The sequence below is a fragment of the Triturus cristatus genome, chromosome 1_2, assembly GCF_964204655.1.
Source record: "Triturus cristatus chromosome 1_2, aTriCri1.1, whole genome shotgun sequence".
NCBI lineage: Eukaryota > Metazoa > Chordata > Amphibia > Caudata > Salamandridae > Triturus > Triturus cristatus.
Window position 1 is genome coordinate 275,359,035 of NC_140580.1, and position 23,286 is coordinate 275,382,320.

Here is a 23,286-nt window from a genome sequence, read left to right on the forward strand (position 1 = left end):
CCTGCACCTGGACCCAGCCTTAGTGAGTCCTGAACCCCCAAGTGGGTGCCGTGTAGTACTGGACCCTTGGTTGGGGTGTTAAAGGTGCCCAGGGAGCCAAAATCCCAAAATGTTGGCTAAAAACTGCTCTGAGAACCGAGGGAAGAATGTGATCATCCTGCTTGTCTATCCACCAAAGGTGCATCACCAGTCAGCGGCAGCTCCCACTATGTTCTTCTGTGCAGCAGCAATTCCTGTTCAGCGGTCCTCCAGGAACCCTTGTTTTTTTAAAAAATAAATATATTTTTATTTTTGCAAAGTAAAATGGCACATGAACAAAGTACACATATATTCAGGCCTTTCATATTACATTTGGTGTGTGCGGTATATAATTTTCTTCAGTATCTGTGCACCGTCGTATATACATATATATTACATCGCATGCATACTACTAGGTCTTGTGGTATAAGCGGTAAGGTGCAGATCTCCCCCCTGTATGTGTTCCACCCTTTCCATAGTTGTATCCACTTTTTCGGGCATCCCCTGCTTACATACACAGTCTTTTCCGCCACCATAGCTATATCCATGTCTATACACCATTCTGCGAGTGTGGGGGCGGCCGTTGCTCCCCAATGTCTAGCGATATTCTTTTTTGCCAACATCATTCCTAAGGTGGCCCATGTTTGTTCAGGTCTGTGGGTTCCCATATCTTTAGGAGGCAGCGTTTGGGCTCAGGCAGAACTGGACTGCCACTGAATCGTGTGTTTTTTTTTCATTACTAATTTCCAAATACATTGCTATCACAGAGCATTCCCAGATGGTGTGAAAAAAGGTGCTGAGTGCCCCACATCCCCTCAAACAAAGTGGATTGTCCGTTCTCCCTGTTTTGTGAAGTGTCGGTCGTGTATAGTACACTCCATGTAGGATCTTAAGTTGTATCAGACGAAGTCTAGATGGGATTGCCACCTCCCTAGGTGAGGCTAATGCGTCCTGTCAGTCTGAATCATCCAGGTCTCCCAGTTCCACGACCCAATTATCACGGAGCTTTTGCATGGGGTCAGGTGCATTGTTAATGATTTTCTGGTATGTCATAGAAATTGCCTTTTTATCCATGTGCTCCGTAAGTAATCTGTCCTCTAATGGCGAGGCCTCAGGTAGATCTGTGGCTGGAGGGATTGCTGCCTCTAAGGCGTGCTTTATTTGATAATATCGGAATTGCTCCGTTGGTGCCATCCCATATTTGTATTGGAGTTGGTCAAAGGTAAGCATTTTCCCCCATACCCAGAGGTCCCCGACCTTGGAGATGCCAATAGCATCCCATTGTTGGAACCCCTTGCTCTTGCCCAGTCTACCCAGTCTGTCCGTGGCCCAAAGCGGCGATGCCTTTGTGATTCTGTTGTGCCATCCCAGTTTTTTATGTACTGTCTGCCATATCTGGAGTGTGTGGTTCGTCGGACCTGCGGTTTGTTGTACAGTGCATGATAAGGGCCTTCGTCTCCCATTCCCACCCTATCCAGCCCATAAGCCGGGTCCATGTGAGGGACATGCCACCAGTTGTTAATTACCATTAGTTGGGATGCCCAATAGTAGGTCTGGATATTTGGAAGCGCTATTCCGCTATCGTACCATGTTCGACACAGTTTAACCATCGCTATGCGAGCTGGTTTGTTATCCCAGAGGAGCTTAGTGACATCTGCTTCTATAGCTCGGAAGTAGGACTGGGGGATCTGCAAAGGGGTATTTTGGAGGGTGTAGAGGAAACGTGGTAGCGCCATCATTTTGAAGAGCGTCGCCCTACCTAAGCGTGTTAATGGTAGCGATTGCCAGTGCTTAGTGTCTCGTTGCAGCCGTTGTAGGGGGGGGTGTAGGTTGAGGGCCACAAATATCTCAGGGCTGTGCGTGATATGTATCCCTAAGTACTTAAAGTGATCCGTCACTATTGTAACGTTACAGCCAGTCGGCAGTCGCGGTGGGGGGCCATGCAGAACATAGAGTACGGATTTCGTCCAATTTATTGTGTTTCCTGAGAATCTCCCATAGGATTCACAAATATATATGAGGCACGACAAGGATCTTCTAGGAGAGGCCAGGTACAAAAGAATATTGTCTGTGTACAGCGATATACGATCCTCGTAGTCAGCAGTCCAGCAGAGCCCATGAATGAGCGGGTCTTGCCGCACCCATGCTGCCAGGGGTTCCAGTATTAGGGCGAAGAGCAGTGGCGACAGTGGGCAGCCTTGTCTGGTGCCTCGATGCAGTGGGAATTCTCTGGAGATGCACCCATTTGCCACAACGTGTGCCAGAGGATTAGTGTAGAGGAGTTGTATCTAGGAGCAGAACGTTGGGCCAAATCCTAGCTACTTGAGGACAGCAAACAAGAAGGGCCATTCAACCGTATCGAACGCCATTTGTGCATCCAGTGAGAGCACAATGGCGTCTTCCTGTATCGTATGCCTGCTCCCCAGAACTCCGTGGAGACGTCTTAGGTTTAGGGTCGTATTTCTCCCCGGCATGAAGCCTGATTAGTCTGGGTGTATTAACTTGGCTAGATATGGTGTGAGGCGGTTGGCCAAGATTTTAGCTTCTGCGTTTTTCAGGGATATAAGCCTGTAGGAGGTGCATTCCATCTGTGGTTTCCCGGGTTTGCGAATGGCCACTATGGTCGCCATTCGCTCGTCTCACGGCAGTTCTCCCACTTCTAGACTAGCTTCGAACATTGTTAAAAGGTGGGGCACTAGCGTCGTAGTGTTACGTTTAAACCATTCTATGGGCATTCCGTTGGGGCCTAGGGCCTTCCCAGATGGAATTTTGTTGATTGCTAAGGCTAGTTCGTCTGTTGAAAGGTTTGCTTCCAGAAGCTGAGACTCCTCCTCCGTAAGTTTAGGGAGGCGGATGTCACGGAGGAAGTCTTCCAACTCCTCCTGTGTGTGTGTATGTGCTGAAGCATAGACTTGTTCGTAATGGCGTGCTAAGAGATCTACTACCTCTTGTGGGTTCTGCGTGGTGTCTCCCGTAGGCAGGCGAAGTTCTGCACCCCATCTATCCGCTTTCTCGCATTTGTCAAGCCAGGCCACCAGTTTGCCTGCTTTGTCACCCATTTTATATATTGTATGCTGCGTTGTCGATATCCATGACCTAGTTTCTTCCCATAAATAGTCTTTATATTCTTGATTTGTAAGGAGCAGTCTATGTGTGACAGCGTCAGAAGGATCTGGCCCATGAGTCTTTTCTAGATAGTCTATTTCTAGCTCAAGCGCTTCCACTCACTGGGTTTTATCTCTCTTGTATTATTAGTGAAATTGCCTGCCCACGGAACACAGTTTTGTATGCCTCCCACAGTGTAAGCGGTGAGGGGACCGAAGTCTCATTTTCGTTAAAGTAGTGCGTGGTAGCATCTAATAATCCCTTCTCTATCTCTGGGTTTTTCAAATATCCGGGGTAGATCGGGTATGTCCTATGTCGAGTTGTGGTTTGCCATGTGTATGTAGCACTGAGTGGGGAATGGTCGGAGATACCTCTTGGCAAGTGGGAGATCTCCAGGAAGTGAGTTGTTTAACCCGCCGGCACCAAAATGTGGTCTATTCGCCACAAGCTGTTGTGGGCGCCCGAGTGGTATGTGTATTGGCGCCTGCGGGTAAAGGTGCCTCCAAATATCCGCGAGGCCCATTGTCTCCATGAAGTCTGTAAGTGCAGAGTGTGTCCTATGTTGGTGTCGTGGGGGGTGTGCGGTCCATGGTGTCGTCTAGCGTAGCGTTGAGGTCTCCGCCTATGATTAAATTGCCCTTTGGGAGCTGCAGTAAAAACGCTCCTAGCGCTGGGTATGTCACTGAGTGAAGCGCTGGGGGGAGATAAACTGAGACTACATTGAGTAGATGGCCCTCCCATTGACATTTCAGTGCCGCGAACCGGCCCTGGTCATTAGTATATGTCCTTTTGATTATTGTGTATTGTTTTTTAAAAGGAATCCCCACCCCGCGAGAGCCAGTTGTGAACTCTGAGTGGACCGCTAGTTTAAAGCCCCATCTGTCAAGTGCTTTACATGTCGTCCTTGTCTGGTGGGTCTCTTGTATCATTGTGATGGCTGGTGCCTTGCGCTTTAAGTATATGAGGATTAATTCGCATTTCAACTTGTCCAGGAGACCATTAATGTTCCAGGAGATCATGGGCAGGGTTTGCATGCGCATTTGGTCTTGTTGAGGCGTGTCAGGAGTAGCGATCATGTTGATTAGTGGTGGTATATGCTGTACGGACTAAGTAACGGTGTAGGTCCGGTGGAATTGCTGACATAAGCATACAGTGTGCCGTGAACCAGAACAATGCAACCAAGTGAACCAAACCAAAACTTCCCTTATTAACCCTGGGTCCTTCCCCCCTCCCTGCTTCCCTGCAAGACGGTATAGAAACTTCCTGCCACCCTAACTTTGCAGAGGGCCTAAATCCCTTTACCCAATACATCTGTAGGGGGAGAGGAGCGTTCACAGGTTGTCCCCGTTTTTCTTGGCTGCATCACGGGGTTAGCGTCCCAAAATGCCTAGTATGGCGAGTTCGTAGTTGGGTGGAGAGTGTCATTGTTTCACCACTTCTTTACATATCATGGCCCAGCAGCGGTCGGTTTCAAATGGGCTTGTTCTCCATTGCATTAGTGTTTATTTTATGCACTTGTCCGGTTCGTCGCCTCCTGGGTTTCATCGTTGAGTCTGAACCTGACTGTCGTGCGCGACTTGGGACTTGGGACCAAACCGTCCTCTGGGAGTGTCTGAAGTTCGGGGTTCGGTCAGCTGTACTGTGGCCTGATCATCCACCACTGTCGCCCTTCCCGTTCAGTCTTGAGATTGTGTCCCTGGCGGCATATGGCTGTCGTTATTTTTGCTGCGGCCGGAGCCATTGTGGGAGGGAACTTGTCGCCAGTCCTCTAGCCATCCCTGTGCCTCGTCAGGTGTGTTGAACCACGTTTTCCCGTCTGCCTCCACTCTATATTTAGCAGGGAACATCATGGAGTACGTAAGGTCTCGGCTCCGGAGCGCCTGCTTTACGGCCATAAAATGTTGCCGCTGCTTGGCGACGTACGCAGTGTAGTCCGGAAAAAAGGAGATTGCTGTGTGCTGGTACCACGGGGGGCGCCGCCCTCGCCATCTGCAGGATGAGGTCCCGGTCACAGAAGTTAAATATCCGCACGAGAATAGGTCTAGGGGGGGCACCTGGTCGTGACCTGCCTCCAGGAACGCAGTGAGCCCGCTCCACTGAGGAGTAGTTGGAGAGTCCTTTTGGCTGCAAGTGATTCTTGATCAGGTCCTCGACAAATAGGTCCATCGCAGGGCCTCCTGTTCCTTCCGGCACACCTATGATTCAGACGTTGTTACGACGGGAGCGACCTTCAAAATTGTCTAGTTTTGCAGCCATTTGCTTGTTATCTGACTCAAGCTGCTTCCTTTGGTTCTTAAGTGCGCGTGTGTCCGTGCTATACCGTCATCATCTTTTCCACTTCTGTCACTTGTGAGCTGAGGTTTCTAAAGTCTGCACGTATGAGGGACAGTTCCGTGGTGACTGTATCTATGCGGGATTCCAGCGATGCGTGGACCTCATTGAGCGTAACCATAATGTCTTGCAAAGTAATATCATTTGTTGGCGTGGGACCTTTGTTAGCTGCATGCATCATCTGCAGCAGCCCCTTTTGGGTCAGTGGACTCATCCTTGGAATATGCATATTTATCCAATCTGGTCTGTTGGGACCCTCTTTGGCCCCGGCCCCCCATGGTGCCCTGACCGGGTGCACTGGGCGTCGGTCACTAGATAACAGCCGGTGGTACTCACCGCCGTCTGCTTGCGCCTCTCTGGCTGGCGCACGGCCTGTCGGGTTTCTCACCAAGCGGATTATGCCTCCGCTGCCAAGTTGGGGGGGACAAATGTGGCGGCGCTCGTGGATTATGGTGCCTTGGGCAGTCACTGATGCTGTTGCATTGACCTTGCCGCCGGTAGTGTGATGGTTGCTGCCAGCGGGTTCGCAGGGCACTGGGAGCGGGGGCACTGGGGTTTCTCATGGGTTCAGAGGCACCCTCCTGTCTTCTCTTTTATTTTATGATGCAGGGGAGTGGAGGCCAGGCAATTTTGCTACTTGCAGGCCACGCGTTGGTAGATGGGCGCCCGCACTCTCGCCGCAGGCCCGAGTTGGCGCCAGCCCGGGCGTAGAGCGGGCAACCGTCTCCGCCCCCAGCGGTATCTCAATCTTTAGCGCGCAAGGTTTAGGGCCATCCATTGGTGATTTCTGGCGCTATTGTGGCATTGTACCTTAGTGGCAGGCTGTAGAGCGGCCCGGAGCTGTGAGGTGGGGGAGGCGTCGCTCAACATGGCCCCAGCCGCACTTGGGCTGCGTCGCTGTCGTCCTCCTTTGGGGTCTTGCGCTGGGCAGGCTTGTACTAGAGTCCCCGGCTTGTCATGCGATCTCAGGCCCCGCTGCGAGCGCTCTGCAATCAGACAGTTTGCGTGCAGGTGGCAGTCTCTCGGCTCACTTCACGGGTGCCACAGGGGTTCCGATGTCCGGGCCAGCCGTTATTGCCTGGCTGAAGGCACGGATTAGTGTACAGATTTCAGTTGCAGGCTCCGGGGGTTCTGGAGCTCTTCTAAGCTGCATCCATTTTCATTGACTGCAAGCCACACCACCCCTAGGGAACCCTTCTTGATTACATCCTCCACTGTTGTCTCTCTGGAGATTTTGAACTTCCAAAAAGAGACTTAAGTGCGAAAAAAGAAATCTTCCCTGCAACTTCTTCCAGCTGTTCCCCGACAACAACGCCTCCTCCTCGGACACCGCTTGCAGCCTTGCCCTGCTAAACTTCTATCTGCTCAGAGATTTCTTTTTTTCAAATTTCTTCTAAGTTTGAAGGTAAGCGCCGACCTGGCCCAATCCACTTTTTATTCAACTCGCGCTCCATTGCGGTCAGCAATAATTTTTTTAATGACCCGGTCTTGTGCAAGTAGACGTCCCCGGTTGGGGCTTTGGTTTTTTAGGTGCTATTTAATGACTTTATTTAATGATTTGATGATTATTGACTTAAACAAAATCATAACTTTGGTGGTACTGATTGGATTTTTGTTGTTTTAGTGTCAAATATTTATTAAAGTGTATTTGCTCTTTCTAAATTGGTGTGGGATTTTTCTTGTGTTGTGTTTTCTCTTTATTACTGTTTGTGTGGTGCAAAAATACTATACACATTGTCCCCCAGTTAAACCTGACCGCTTTTGTGCCAAGTTAACAGAGGGTTCACACAGCTTAATTTAGTCACTTTTGTGGTTCACCCTGGCGGGGATTGTGGCTGTTACGTGGCACGGGTTAACACCCCAGTTAACCCCAGTTAACCAACAACCCAATTTCTCACATATGGCTAATAAGAAAGGTTTACAACTACTTGATATATCCTGTTGCTGAATTTTTATTTCATTGAGAATGCCAATTAATCACTACCTCTTGCATTGTTACTTAAAGCAAAAACTAAGAATGTCTGTTGAAACTGTTATTTTCATCTATTGCATTCTTCACTGCTTACTCCATTTTTTGTCATTCCATAGAGGTGTTTTTCTGGATACCATTCTTCCTCGTGGAATAGACAGCAGTGTCAGGCCAACTATTGGTCAACGGATACGCCTTAGTGCAGGAGACATTGCTCAGGCAAAGAAATTATACAAATGTCCAGGTAAGTGCTTCTTTTATGCTCATATTGTTGATTGTACACCCATTGGGTCAAGTTTTTGTACACTGTTTAAGTACAGCATGAGGATCAAAAACATATATCTTCTCACCACATTTGTCAGTTAATGGAAGTGGGCAGACAATTATTTTTTTCAGTTTGTAACTCCATATTGCAATCTTTTTTTGGTAAATATTTTTTATTGATTTTCATGCATAGACATGTCTTACCCATACAAATAACTTCAAGAGGCATGTTGTCGGGCTATGATCACGTTCTTTTCAATCCAAATTCAACAAGTCTGGGCTGAGGGTGCGTTGTTGCAGAAATAAACTTAATACAGACAAATAGTTCCCAGTCCATTCCTCATGGGCCTGTCGATTCTCCCCCAGGCCTAAGCCCCCTCCTCCATCAACCATCAGTGTGTGCCATCATTCCTGCCACTTCTCATGGGCCCCAGATCTTTTCAAACTTCCGAGGGCATCCACACGTTTGGTATACTAGCCTTTCAGCCCTCCTTCAAAAATCCATGTTGTCCTCCCATTCCTACATAGACAGCAGCCTTGCTTTCCCTCAGTATCTAATTAAATCCCTTTGTGCCACTATCAAGGCTACATTGCAGAAAAGAAGGGAGTAGCTGTCAAGGGATTGTTCTTCCTGAATACCTGGGTATACCAGTTGTGGGGTGATAGTCAATTTACAATCTAGTACAGCAGAGAGTCTATGGCCCACTTTACTCAAGTACTCTTAGGCTCTCGGGCATTCCCACTTCGTATGCAACATGGTGCCTGGTTCACCGAGGACCTCCGGATCTCCAAGCACACCTGTCGGAAGCTGGAGAAGAAATGGCTCCACGACCGAACACCAGACAACCACACAGCCCTCAAGAGCGCCACCCGCAGACACCACCAACTCATCAGGACCGCCAAGAAGACCGCCTTCAAGGACCGCCTAGACAACAACGCACACAACACCAAAGAGCTCTTCAGCATCGTGAAAAAACTCTCCAACCCCAGCTCCAACACCAACGACATCCCGCCATCTCAAGACCTGTGCGACTCCCTGGCCACCTTCTTCCACCGCAAGATCACCGACATCCACGACAGCTTCAACTCCGCCCCCCCCGCACCCACCACCGAGTCCACCACCCCTGCGACTACCACTCGCACCAGTCGCCTGACCGTCTGGTCCAGCGTCAGCGACGAAGACACCATCAAAACCATGAACTTCATCCACTCCGGATCCCCATCGGACCCCTGCCCTCACCACGTCTTCAACAAAGCCAGCGCAACCATCGCGCCCCACCTCCGGAAAACAATCAACTGTTCCTTCGAGACAGCAACCTTCCCAGAAAGCTGGAAGTACGCCGAGATCAACGCCCTTCTGAAGAAGCCCAAGGCGGACCCCAAGGACCTCAAGAACTTCCGGCTCATCTCCCTGCTCCCTTTCCCGGCAAAAGTGACCGAGAAGATTGTCAACAAACAGCTGACCCGCTACCTCGAAGTTAGCAACATCCTGGACCCTTCCCAATCCGGTTTTCGCAGCAACCACAGCACCGAGACCGCCCTCATCGCCGCCACTGACGACATCCGGAGCCTGATGGACAAAGGAGAAACAGCCGCCCTCATCCTCCTGGACCTATCAGCAGCCTTTGACACGGTCTGCCACCGCACCCTATCAGCACGCCTCCATGACGCCGGTATCCAAGAGAAGGCCCTGGCCTGGACCACATCCTTCCTCTCCGGCAGAATCCAGAGCGTCCGCCTCCCACCCTTCCGCTCCAAAACCACCGAGATCATCTGCGGCGTCCCACAGGGATCCTCCCTCAGCCTGACGCTGTTCAATATCTACATGGCCCCCCTCGCCCACGTCGCACGACAACACAACCTCAACATCATCTCCTACGCCGACGACACCCAGCTGATCATATCCCTCGCCGAAGATCCCCACACCGCCAAAGCTAACCTCCACAGAGGAATGAAGGCCGTAGCCGACTGGATGAAGGACAGCAGACTGAAGCTGAACTCAGACAAGACAGAGGTCCTCATTCTCGGACCCAACCCATCAGCCTGGGATGACTCTTGGTGGCCCACGTCACTAGGCACAGCCCCGGAACCCACGGACCACGCACGCAACCTGGGGGTCATCCTCGACTCCACTCTCTCCATGACCAGGCAAGTCAACGCCGTCTCCGCGTCCTGCTTCAACTCCCTCCGTATGCTCCGCAGGATCTTCAAATAGATACCCCTCGACATGAGAAAAACCGTTACCCAGGTCCTCATCACCAACAGTCTCGACTACGGGAACGCCCTCTACTCAGGAACTACAAACAAGCTCCTGAGACGACTCCAACGCATCCAGAACGCCTCGGCCCGACTCATCCTCGACGTCCCCCACCGCAGCCACATCACACTCCACCTGAGAGGCCTGCACTGGCTCCCCGTCAACAAAAGGATCACCTTCAAGCTCCAGATCCACACACACAAAGCACTGCACAACACCAGACCCACCTACCTCAACAACCGACTCAGCTTCCACACCCCCACCCGAAGCCTCCGCTCAGCCAACCTCGCCCTCGCCACAGTCCCTCGCATCCGAAAAACCACCGCCGGCGGCAGATCCTTCTCCTACCTCACCGCCAAGACCTGGAACACTCTCCCCACCATCCTACGACAGACCCAGGACCTGCTGGCCTTCAGAAGACTCCTCAAGACCTGGCTCTTTGACCAGTAGCACCCCCCCCTCCCCAGCGCCTTGAGACCCTCTCAGGTATGTAGCGCGCTTTACAAATGCAGTGATCGATTGATCAACCGGAAACCCGCTCTGATTGCTACTTCTCCCGGGTGCCGGCATGCTATTTTGCAGGAGCATGGAGTAGATTTAGGATATTGCATGTCGAGTCTGAGGAGCCCTTAGTACTCTGTATTCCTAAAGCCTAGAGGGGATTTGTCTGCCTGTATTGTCGTAATTTATCTCACCTCATGATATAGCAGGAATTGGCTCGCTGTCAGTTCATATTCCTCCTGCGAATCTGAGGATGGAATCACATCACATCCCCATCCCACCTGAAGCCCCAGGTTTGGAGATTTCCAGTGCACCCCATATAGCTCTCCATCTCCCGTAGATCGCTGTTCTGCCATATTACAACATCAGCTTTAAGGTCGGAACTCAAAAGGAACAAGTTTCAAACCTCTGACATCTGTCTTCATATTCTAATTAAGGCTATTGCAACTAAAGATTATTCACCAGTCTAGCAGTGTGGCCATGAGCTTGATGAGAATGGTCAATTACCAACACAATATGCTTTGAAAATACCCAAGCAAGTAAGCAACCAATTTGCATCTGGGCCAGGCACAGAAAAGCTGACCAGCTCCACTTCCTCGTGGAGGTGAAGCTTTTGCCAAGTTCCTCTGAACGTATGATGGAAAAGTGGGCGAGGCGAGCACTGATCTGTTGAAATACCGCATGTTAGTAACTGTCATGTGAATTAACTCGAAAAAGGCACCATCCTACCAACAACTTTGGAGGCCGTAATTCCTAATAAACTGCACTTTTTCCACTAGAAAGCAACGAAACAAGTGTCATTAATAAATGTAAGTGGTTATAAATAAGGGAAAATAAATGTATAACATTGTATTAGTTTAACATAATTACACAAGCCTGAGCAACTGTAATAGTGGACCCATGTGAATGTCAAAGGTATACGTGCTATTAACCCATTCATGTAGTTGTCCTCATTTCACCATCCTAACAATGTGATCAGTGATTAATTCAGCAATGTATGGACAGCAAAAACAGCAGACTTGCCGGTTGGAGAGGCTGCTAATGGTAAATGTAAATTGTAAATTGATACTTGTATAGCGCACTACTCACCCGCAAGGGTCTCAAGGCGCTTGTACGAATACCGCTGTGGAACCCATCCTGGCTTATCCTGTGAGGCGTCCACTCCTGGGCACCCCCAAGGTGGAGGCCAGGCATCCTTAGCGTTGTGGGGGCCGTTGTGGAGATTAAGCAATCTATTGCCCAGAGTTGCAGAGTGGGACTCCATGATTGGAATAGGCACCGAGGCGAGAATTATCATGTCGGTGGATGGAATTTTTGAGCCCAAGACCCGCCGAGGCGGGGAATTGAACCCTGGTCCCGGGCTAGACCTCTGCATCATCACCATCTGCAATGGTGATGGCAGCTACTGTATTGGGATCTTTTTGTGTCATAATACGGCTGCTAAATAATTGTGTGTTGTCTGATGCAGCGAGTGGAGCAGGCATTCCAGATAGTCCACAGCAGCTTCTGAAATGATCAAGCGCGTCTTCAATGTGTGCTTTTATCTTCTCTCCTATCATTTATTGTTAGCCCACTTGCTTATCATCCGGACTGACAGCCAGGATCCACAGAAAGGAAGAGCTTGAAATTACCACTCATTTAAGTGCTTTTTATTACGTTGACCAAGTCTGTTAATCTAATCTCCCTCACCCAGGGCACAAGCAATAATGGCCATTCTGCTCTTTCAAGTAGATGCTGTCAACATGTCAGAGTTTTATAAAAACCTTATGAGCAGGTGGTAAATATCTGCAAGGATTCCTGAGTGAAGGAGGGTGTGAAACAGGTGTGGCATGGTAGGGGTGAATGTTGCCTGTCAGGGAAGCCCCCCCATGCCTTAGTGTACGTCGAGGTGCAGTTGAATGGACCCTGGCTGCAATGCATCCCTTTCCCAATGCAATTTAACGGCCTGAACTTTCCTTCCAGTAAAATGAGGTCCATTGTTCCCGCACTTAAGAAATCACGAGCACCTACTTTGCTAATATTTTCTCATGAATTGTCTCATCTTTTATCTCTGTGGGGGCAGAAATCTAAATGGCATGTACCTCCAACTAAAAATACAATTTTACACTTTTTAATACCCTTCTTTTCTTTGACACCCAGCCTTGGCTTGCTGTAAGTTTATCTTTCACATATGTTCTGTATCTGCTATTAGAACATTGGAATGTTGGGAGCTCCATTGTAGACAATGGAGTGCTCCATGCTTCTACGGGCCGGTAAAGGCCCGCAGAGCAACATTCCAATGTTTTACAAAAGCCTCTCGAAGCTCGAGGGGATTTAAATCCCCTCGAGCTTCGAGAAGCCTTTGTTTAATTTGTTAGAACATTCTGCCCTCTAGTGGCAGTATGTTCTAATAGCCTTATAGCCCTTCGTAGCAGGGCTATACCGCTATTAAAGTCCCCCTGCTTTTGTTAAAGTCCCTCGCCTTCGGCTCGGGCCTTTAACGTTGCAGCGGGCCTTTAATAGCCGGTATAGCCCACTACGGCGGGCTATAAGGCTATATTAGAACATTGGAATGTGGAGCACTCCATTGTAGACAATGGAGTGCTCCATGCTTCTACGGGCCGGTAAAGGCCCGCAGAGCAACATTCCAATGTTTTACAAAAGCCTCTCGAAGCTCGAGGGGATTTAAATCCCCTCGAGCTTCGAGAAGCCTTTGTTTAATTTATTAGAACATTCTGCCCTCTAGTCGCAGAATGTTCTATTAGCCTTATAGCCCTTCGTAGCAGGGCTATACCGCTATTAAAGTCCCCCTGCTTTTGTTAAAGTCCCTCGCCTTCGGCTCGGGCCTTTAACGCTGCAGCGGGCCTTTAATAGCTGGTATAGCCCGCTACGGCGGGTTATAAGGCTATATTAATACATTTTTTGTAGTTCGTCTTTCTCCGTATCGTGTGGTGTAATACCGGAGAACGAAGATGCTTGCTAATTACTATGGAATTGGAACTGTCAACCAGGGTATCGTTGCTTTTGGAGAAATGTGTTGTATGTAAATAATACATTATTTATTTCTGTATGTCAGAGTTTAAATAGCCCAGTATCCAATATATAGAAACGTGAGGTTTCAGAATGGTATTGGGTATTTTGCTGACATGGTCTCTAGTCTATGCATTGTTTCTGGTCACAGAATTATCAACTTCTTCTTCGCCGTTCTTGTTCTCTTGTTGATAAGGTATGTGTTGCATTTCGACTCTAAAGCAAACCTTTTTAATTTGTGATCAATATTCTGACGTTAGAGGTATGTGAAGGTTTCACTAATAATTGAGCATTTGAATACAAACTGCCAATATTAAAAATCAATTTTTGTTTCCTGATTTAAAGCTGATTACTTGATGCTGCTGTTCCTCTAACAATAATTGCGGTAAAATTATTAGGGCAGACATGTTCGTTTCCATAAGTGAAACAGATAGGTATGCTGCTTTTCTGAGGCATGTGCATTGGTTAAACCACTTTAGTTGATAAAACTTTCTAATTCATTACATGTTTGTCGGCTTTGAACCATGAAACAATACAAAGTTACTAACCTATGAGACCTACCCTGTTATAGCGGCAAAACAATCTAAACTAATGTAGTATGCAATGCATTCATCATACTCAATTGAAATGCCGTCCCAATTAGTGCAATGTACAATGACGTCATCTTGCGCTGTAAGACCAAAATGTGCAGAGGCACAAATGTAAGCCTCCTAGTAATATCTCACACGCTTAATTATGTTTTCGCAAAAGGTATTATGCAATACAAATCTATCTTTATAGAACTTATTTTAAAGGTTTTCTTTATAAAATTAGCTAACATACATCCATTTACCTTATAAGTTAGTATAAAAAACATTATTATTAGCTCTCATGATTTGCCATGCTAGCCCCCGGCTGCCTGGTTTTGTTGTTATTTGTTTTTGATTATGTACTTTATTGGTCATTACTGTTGCATAAACACAAGCAGTTGAGTGAGGTGGTATGCACGTTTAACTTTTTTCCCTCCCGTACACAGGAGGTAGACTCGTTGCTTGTATTTTACCTCCTATAGAGGATGCTCAGAGATGCCTTATCTTTTCTTTGGTGTTAGGCTGAGGCTTTTATTACTGTGTGTGTTACTGAGACTGAAGTGTCTGTAACATTCTCCTGTGACCTCATTATAGTTGCTCTTCTACAGTGTTAAAATGTAAATAAAGAACAATTAAAGACAAGCTAGTATAAAGACAAATGCTATTCTTTATTACCTAATACCATTCTCATTGAGAATCAATACTTTTAGGCTCTTCAGATCCATAACATCGCGGATCTAAATTTCTTGATCTACAGCAAAATTTCTTCCAGACTAAAAGACATCAGGAACTATTATGATTAAAACAATTCTGTCACCAAAAAATCTTTAATTCAAGTGTTAGCCATCTTATGTGCAAACTCATGATTAGTCCCATTACATTGCTTCAATGCATGTGTTACCTTTTTGTGTTGGGTAGACCAAAAGAAAGAATCAAGGGATATGTGGACGTGTGGGAAGGGCGGACCGGAATAACAGGCAGGGAGGCCGAATATAGTGAGCAATGTCTGGGCTATTTATTCAACAGATGAACAGATGTACAGAGTCAGAATGCAGGAAGGGACGGTTGACTTGGCTGATGATCCGGCTCGGCGAGGTGGAATCTGGATCGAGTCTTGCTTCCCCTTTTCAGCAGTTGTCTCCTCGGTATGGTACTGGGGCTCCACGGAGGCTTGGGAAAAGGAGAGAAGCGTAAGGGCTTTTAGTCCGAGCCACACCGTCGGAATACTTCCACCGACACCCGAGAGTGAGGGTTTACGAAAGAGTGAAGTGAGGGCGGGACGGAAAGGGGAGATGGAAGAGGCAAGTAAGAGAGGGGAGGGGATAGAGGTGCCAGGTGCTGGGCAGTGATGGGGATTTATACAGTGCTCGTGAAAAAGGGGATAAGTATACAGTGTCTTAGTGCGCGTGTCTCCTATGCTATTTACAATTCTATATTTACAACTCTAGGTACAAGAGGGGCACTGAGAAGGGTGACGTGTACTCACGTGCCCCGCCGCAACTCTCGTCCGAGTTGCGGCCGCTCTCCAGCCTCCTCCTGAGGACGCCACCAGTCCTCCGTCCAGACGTCCTCGTCCTCTTCCTTGCTTCGGTCTAGCCGTGCTGCGCCGCTCTCTGTCGGGGGTTCGTCGCTCTCCGCTGCCTCCTGCCACGAGTCGGTTGCTCCGAACGACTCTCCGTCGTCCTCGGGGCTTTTTCTATCTTCCGGCTTGTTGTCTGGTCGCCCACTTCCGGGGTCAGGGCCGGGCGCTTCCGGGTTGATCGAGGTCGTCCCGTTTCTGCTTCCGGGATGGCTGGCGAGGGTTTCCGGTTCACCATGTCCAGGGGCCGGTACCTGCAGGGGACGAGAAAGAGAGGGTGTCCTGGGTGACCGGGACGTTAATCGACCGAGCGCGGGGGACAGGAACCCCGCGCCCGGACACCGCTGTAATGAGGTAGTTGTCGCCTCCGTTCCACATCCCCTTTCCCTAGCTGTCTTTCTGGCAGGGGGGCTGGGAGGTGGATACCGGGACAGATAATCAGCGTTGCCCTGTTGTAGTCCTTTCCTGTGTAAGGTTTTAAACCTAAAGGGCTGTAGGGAGAGAAACCACCGAAGGACTCGGTCATTGTGGCCCCTATTGCGGGCCATCCATTCTAGAGGGGCATGATCGGTGTATAATATAAATTCACGCCCCTCCAGGTAGTACCTAAGGCTTTCCACTGCCCACTTAATGGCTAGGGCCTCTTTCTCTATCACTGCATAATTTACTTCTCGGGGAAAAAGCTTCCTGCTGAGGTATAATATTGGTCGTTCGATCCCTGTCGAGTCCTTCTGTGAGAGAACAGCCCCCAAGCCCTGATCAGAGGCATCGGTCTGCAAGATGAAAGTTTGGGTATAGTCCGGGCTGACTAACACCGGCTCCGAGATCAGGGACTGTTTCAGTCGTTCAAAGGCGTGGACCACCAGGGTTGAGGGATGTCTGAGCAGTTCTTCAGTTCTCGTGGTTTTTTTCAACAAGTCAGTTAAAGGGGCAGCGGTTTGGGAGAAATTCGGGATAAACCTCCTATAGTACCCTAATAAACCCAGAAAGGCACGAAGTTCCTTCCGGGTTTGAGGGAAGGGGATGGCCTGAATGGCTTTGATCTTATTGTTCTGAGGCCGTATGAGCCCTTCCCCCAAAAGGTATCCAAGGTATTTCACACTCTGGGCAGCTAGGGTGGTCTTGGAGGGGTTGATGGTAAAGCCATTGTTCCCTAGAGAGGCCACTATAGATCGTAAGTGTTGTAAGTGCTGCTCCCAACCGTCGCTATAAATGACAATGTCATCCAGGTATGGCTGTAGTACCAAGTTCATGGCTCTTTGAAACGTAGCCGGGGCACCGTGAAGCCCAAAGGGCATCACCTTAAACTGAAACAAACCCTCAGGGGTGGAAAAGACGGTCTTGCGTTTGTCTGTTTCTTTGAGAGGGATCTGCCAGTAACCCTTGCAGAGATCCAGGGTGCTTATGTACTTGGCTTTGCCTATGCGTTCCACCATTTCGTCTACGCGTGGTAAGGGATAGGTGTCGAAGGCCGATATTTTGTTCACTTCTCTAAAGTCAATACAAAATCTGGTGGAGCCATCTGGCTTGGGTACTAGAACTATAGGGGAATTCCAGCTGCTATTGGAGGGCTCTATGATGCCCATTTTCATCATTTGATGTGTCTCCTCTCTGATGATGGCTCTACGAGCTTCGGGGATGCGATAGGGCCGTTGTCTCACGGTTTTTCCTGGTTCCGTGTGGATGGCATGTTCAACCACGGTGGAGTGTCCTGGAAGGGAGGAAAAGACTGTTTGCACCGAGGACAGGACTCGCCTGAGATCCTGTTTGTTAGGTTCGGGGAGGTCAGGGTCAATGCATCCTTCAAAGGGAGGGGGTATTGTATTGGACAGGACAGGACGGGGTCCCTCCCACTTCTTCAAGAGGTTCACGTGATATATCTGCGTGATACCTCGGGTGGGTTCTGTTTCCATTTCATAGGTAACGGGAGTCACGGCTCTTAGAACAGGAAAGGGGCCCTGCCATTGCCCTAGTAACTTGTGGTCGGAAGAAGACAATAGTAACAGTACTAGATCGCCAGGATTGAACTTCCGGGCTTTGGTTCCCTTATCGTACTGGTGTTTTTGGGTGTCTTGAGCGGCTACCAGGTTCTGCCTCACAATGACCCTTATCTGTTCCAAGTAGGTTTTTAGATTGTCCACGTATTCAGGTAAGGGTCGGGTTCTGTCGGGTTTGGCTTCCCAAGCTTCCTTAGCCATATCTAAGAGTGTCCGTGGGGCTCTTCCATACAATAATTCGTATGGTGAGTAACCTGTGCTGCTTTGAGGCTTACACCTGATGGCGAACAGCGCTAGGGGAAGCATCTCCTCCCATCTTTTACTTTCGAGGCCCAAAAGCTTTTTAAGGGTCGTCTTAAGGGTGGCGTTGTATCGCTCTACCAACCCATCTGTCTGGGGGTGGTAGGCAGCTGTTCGTATTTGTTTGATGCCTAGCTGGGAGCAGACTTGGCGCATCAGGGAGGATACAAAGGGTGTCCCCTGGTCAGTCAATATCTCGCGGGGAAAACCCACCCTCGAAAAAATGGATATGAGGGCTTTGGCTATGTTTTGAGTGGTGGGGTGGCGTAAGGGTACTGCTTCCGGGAAGCGGGTGGCATAGTCCACCAGTACGAGAGCATATCTACATCCGGACCTCGAGGGAAGCAATGGTCCTATAATGTCCATGCCAACTCTTGTGAAAGGGACATCGATGATGGGGAGCGGCTGGAGAGGAACCCTGGGGGGCCGGTATCGACTATTCCGTTGGCAGACCGGGCACTCCCGGCAATACCGTTTGATCTGTCCGTGTACCCCAGGCCAGTAAAACTTATCTAGGATTGTATGACCGGTTTTTTCATCACTGAAATGACCTCCCAGCAAATGGCTGTGGGCTAGGAACAGTACTTTATCACGAAACAACCCGGGGATAACCAGCTGGGGAGGCTGTTGGGGTCCTCCCTTTCTGTAGAGGAGTCCGTTTTTCCGGAAGAAATAAGGACCTACATGTAGGGGATCTTCAGCATCCAGAGCACGCGCCCATGCCTCCTGCAACACCGGGTCTTCCTGTTGCGTGGCGCGGAATTCCCTGTCGGTTTCCCATGGGTGGATATCGACTTGGGCAGGAAAGGCCATAGCAAAGTCCTTTCTTTCGTTCCTTTTCTGTCTTTTGGTCTTGGTTGGTTTGACCGCTGGACGCCCAGGAGGGGATTCACGGGAAAACGGAGCTTCGGCCCACCATTTCCTCAGAGATTCGGTGGTGTCTTGAAGGAGATGGGGTAGACCACTATAATCACTTCCCAATATCGCTTGTTCAGGGAGAGTAGGTATAAGGCCCACCGTTAACAGACTACCCATGTCCGTAGGGTTTTGGACATGGACCTGTGTGGTCGGATAGTGCTTGGTGTCGCCATGGACACATTTGATAGCCACGGTACCTGTCACTGGACCGACAGGGTGAGGTAGTTCTTGGGGTCTTAGGACACTTTGTCTGCATCCAGTGTCGGCCAGTGCCGTCATTCTGTGTCCTTCAATCCGCACTGGGCATCGAAACAGAGGAGGGGTGGTTTCAGCGGTGAGACATACATAGTTTCTAGCCATCCCTATGTCCATGGGCTCCTCCCTTTGAGGACAGACGCGAGCAATATGTCCGTACCCACCACAATGAAAACATTGGGGTCCGGTTGGGTGGGGGCGAGGCAAGACAGGATAAGGCATAAGGGAAGCGGGCTCGGGTTTCCTGACCACCTGAGGGGGTCGTGTGACCCGGGTATGGTTCCCCGGAGGTATGCGGGAATGATGTTCCTCCTTGGGTCGCTGGGATTCCTGGGCTCTGCTATAGGCGCTGGCTATTTCCACCGCACTGTCGAGCGTTAGACGTGCATGTTGGCGTACCCACTTCTGGGTGGCAGGATGTAGGGAAGCCAGATATTGCTCCAAATATATTTTGGATAGAATGTCTTCCTTAGTGGCTGTAGCCGATTTTAACCACCGATTGGCCAAATCTTGAATACGGAATGCTAGAGCCCTAGGAGTTTCTTGGGGTCCTTCCCTTGCTTGACGGAGTCGGACCCTATATGTCTCGTCGTCTATCCCTAAGCGTTCCAGGATGCAGGTCTTGATGTCGGCGTATGGTGTTTGTCCCTGGATATTGGCCTGCTGGTAGGCGGCCTGCAGTTCTCCGGTCAATAGGGGACCTAAGTAGTGGCCCCACCGGTTTTCGGGCCAGGCAGCCGCCTGAGCTAGGCGCTCAAAGTTCGTGAAAAAGTAATCGGGGTCTTCTCCAGGTACATACTTCTGTACTACGACTGAGGGCAGCGAGGTGACGGGTCTTTGTTGCCCCATAACAGTGGTGAGTTTCTCGAAGGCTTGGTCCTGCGCGGTACCCTGACCTCTCAACACATCATGTAGCTGTCCCCTATCGTCTTCAGCCGTTTTGAGGAATCTTTCCATCATCTTCCCCAGTTGCTCCTGGCATTCCGCCAGTTGTTTGACTGCGGCCTCCATGCCTCCGGGTGATCCCACTTCTGACACCACTTGTGGACGTGTAGGAAGGGCGGACCGGAATAACAGGCAGGGAGGCCGAATATAGTGAGCAATGTCTGGGCTATTTATTCAACAAATGAACAGATGTACAGAGTCAGAATGCAGGAAGGGACGGTTGACTTGGCTGATGATCCGGCTCGGCGAGGTGGAATCTGGATCGAGTCTTGCTTCCCCTTTTCAGCAGTTGTCTCCTCGGTATGGTACTGGGGCTCCACGGAGGCTTGGGAAAAGGAGAGAAGCGTAAGGGCTTTTAGTCCGAGCCACACCGTCGGAATACTTCCACCGACACCCGAGAGTGAGGGTTTACGAAAGAGTGAAGTGAGGGCGGGACGGAAAGGGGAGGTGGAAGAGGCAAGTAAGAGAGGGGAGGGGATAGAGGTGCCAGGTGCTGGGCAGTGATGGGGATTTATACAGTGCTCGTGAAAAAGGGGATAAGTATACAGTGTCTTAGTGCGCGTGTCTCCTATGCTATTTACAATTCTATATTTACAACTCTAGGTACAAGAGGGGCACTGAGAAGGGTGACGTGTACTCACGTGCCCCGCCGCAACTCTCGTCCGAGTTGCGGCCGCTCTCCAGCCTCCTCCTGAGGACGCCACCAGTCCTCCGTCCAGACGTCCTCGTCCTCTTCCTTGCTTCGGTCTAGCCGTGCTGCGCCGCTCTCTGTCGGGGGTTCGTTGCTCTCCGCTGCCTCCTGCCACGAGTCGGTTGCTCCGAACGACTCTCCGTCGTCCTCGGGGCTTTTTCTATCTTCCGGCTTGTTGTCTGGCCGCCCACTTCCGGGGTCAGGGCCGGATACTAGTAAATAATCATTAAAAAAATTCCCCATAACTCTAGAGAATATTTTAATTTGATTGCTTAGTCGACCCTACTTCCATTACGTTGGACTATAATACAATAATCAATCCATAGACTTTCACTGACACAAATTGTTCAAGGAACTTTAGTAGTCTTTGTAACCCATTCCTTAGTTTAGCTATTAGAACTGCACCATCTGCAAATACAAGTATGGAGACCTTAATGTTCTCTATTATGGGGTCAAAATGGCATATAGTCTTGCTGTATAAGATGCACTGGTGTGTCACCAGTACTCTGACAGCAGCAGTATTCTCTTGTTACAATAACTTTGGTTAAATTAATAACCACAAACTTAATTTCCACACTATCCCAGGTATGCCACATAATAATTCTGTAAACGGCATCAAATGTAGTTCTAGAATCACTAAATGCTGGTTAGTCTTTTCACTGTTGGCATGTAGGCCTTTCAATAACAGTAAATAATAGTTTAAATACTAATCTGAAGATAGTTGTTTGACTCTGTGTTTGGCTTTGGCCAGTCACAGACACATCTTTTAGTTCCCTGACAAACAATAAGAAATTTCAGTTAGTAAACACAGAGTGCATTGAACACTGTAGCACGTAACCATGCATTGTGTGTCAATGCTACCTTCATTTGTTTCTAGTGATACATGAAACCAAGAGGTGGAATACTGAGTGTTTTGTAACTATTTTACATGATTGACTATTATTATTGTATAAAAGAAAAATAATTTAAAAACTCCTTATTCAAGAGATTGAATACCTGAAATTTTATGACTGTAATTAAAAAGTACACAACACGTAATTCTTATTATGGCCGAAGCAGTCTTTCTGCAAATTAGCACATTCTGGTGGCATGGTGCTATACAACACTGGACAATTAGATCATAATGATATTTCCATCTATTTACCTGTCTATAAATGTATAACCATCGAATATGGTCTGATATGGCCATCGAAGGGTGGCTTGTAAATGCCACCAGAACATGGGGAGATGCCAATATGGAACAATAGTAGTATAACAAAGACACCAGAGCACACCAAAATATAGTTACTCTACTCCTTAATGCGGACTTAGGCACACTAGAATCCTTGGTCTGGTTAGAAATCACCCAGAAAAACTCAGGAGGTACGTTTGGTTGTCTTTTCAAGGACCACATCCACCAAATGTCGGCGAGTGAGCTATGGGCCCTTAACCCTAGTCGGGCAGTATTTAAGACTGGCATCAAAAAATGTGTGAGAATGAGCTCTCTCATAATGGATAAGGCACTTCTTACCAAACGTAGTCATGCTTGGGCCCTTGTAAATTCATACAGACGGCTTGCCCCTGCCTCCTACCTGTCTTGCACCTATTCACTGTATCTAAAACGTAGTTTTATGACAATCAGAATGGGTGACTGGCGTTTCTTGCAAGATTTGCCCCCTTGGCGACGCACGTCGGATAATGTAACCTGTAGAGGGTGTGGCAAGACAGCCGAAACTCTGCTACATGTGGTTTGTCTCTGCCCAGCCTTTAATTCTCGACGCAGGTGCAAACTCAAATTAGAGTGGAATAGGCTGGGCGCTCGGACATGTAGGCAAGCCATTATTATGGCCCTGAACCCCGAAAATACAGATTTAAATCTGGGTTTAATAATTTTTATTCAGCAAGTATATCGTAATTTGGTGCAAAAGAGGCCTTGCTAATAAAAATTTTAGGGAAGATGAAATGAAATGATTATCACGCTCTGCAATCTGACAGGTTAATTCATCAAATCGTATTTCAAAGAACACTGCCTTGCTTTTAATAAGTATGTTGTACTTTTATACTCAGTGTGTTTTAAAACAGTTGGTTTTTAATGTGAATTTTGTAAATTCTTTTAAAGATATCTGTGTCATATCTAAATAAAGATCATTATTATTATTACTCCTTAATGTGTTGTGCACTGTCTACAAAAACATCCAAGTTCATAGGTCAAATTCCATGTATGCTTACGATTAGGAATGGGACAGCTGCACTATGTCACTGCATTATGTAGTGAGCAAGTCGAACCTTTAGTTAGGGATTGACACACATTCACTCATCCGTTTTGAGAGTGACTGTGATCAAATTTGAACACATGGTAATCAGTTGCTCTGACAGACAAATAAAAACAGGGCACATGGTGGCTTTGGAATTGGTGGCTCTTTCTCTTTTCTTTTTTGAGTGCACGGGTGATGGTATTTATATGGTTAACTAACCATTCTTTATTTTTCTGACTTTGGGACTGGTGTTTACACCTAAGGTCACAACATCCATTATGGTATTGGTTTTAAAGTGTTTTATTGTATTTTAGCTTTATTGTAATGGAATGTTACTTTCAATC

General features: G+C 48.4%; 1 protein-coding gene across 1 annotated transcript in view; it reads left to right on the forward strand.

Annotated features, from left to right (window-relative positions):
- TLL2 (tolloid like 2) overlaps positions 1-23,286 on the forward strand; it is a 2,438,103-nt gene that overhangs the window by 1,301,539 nt on the left and 1,113,278 nt on the right. Inside the window, exon 8 of the mRNA XM_085603672.1 lies at positions 7,543-7,667. Coding sequence (XP_085459798.1) covers positions 7,543-7,667 — 125 coding nt within the window. The remainder of the gene's footprint in view (positions 1-7,542; positions 7,668-23,286) is intronic.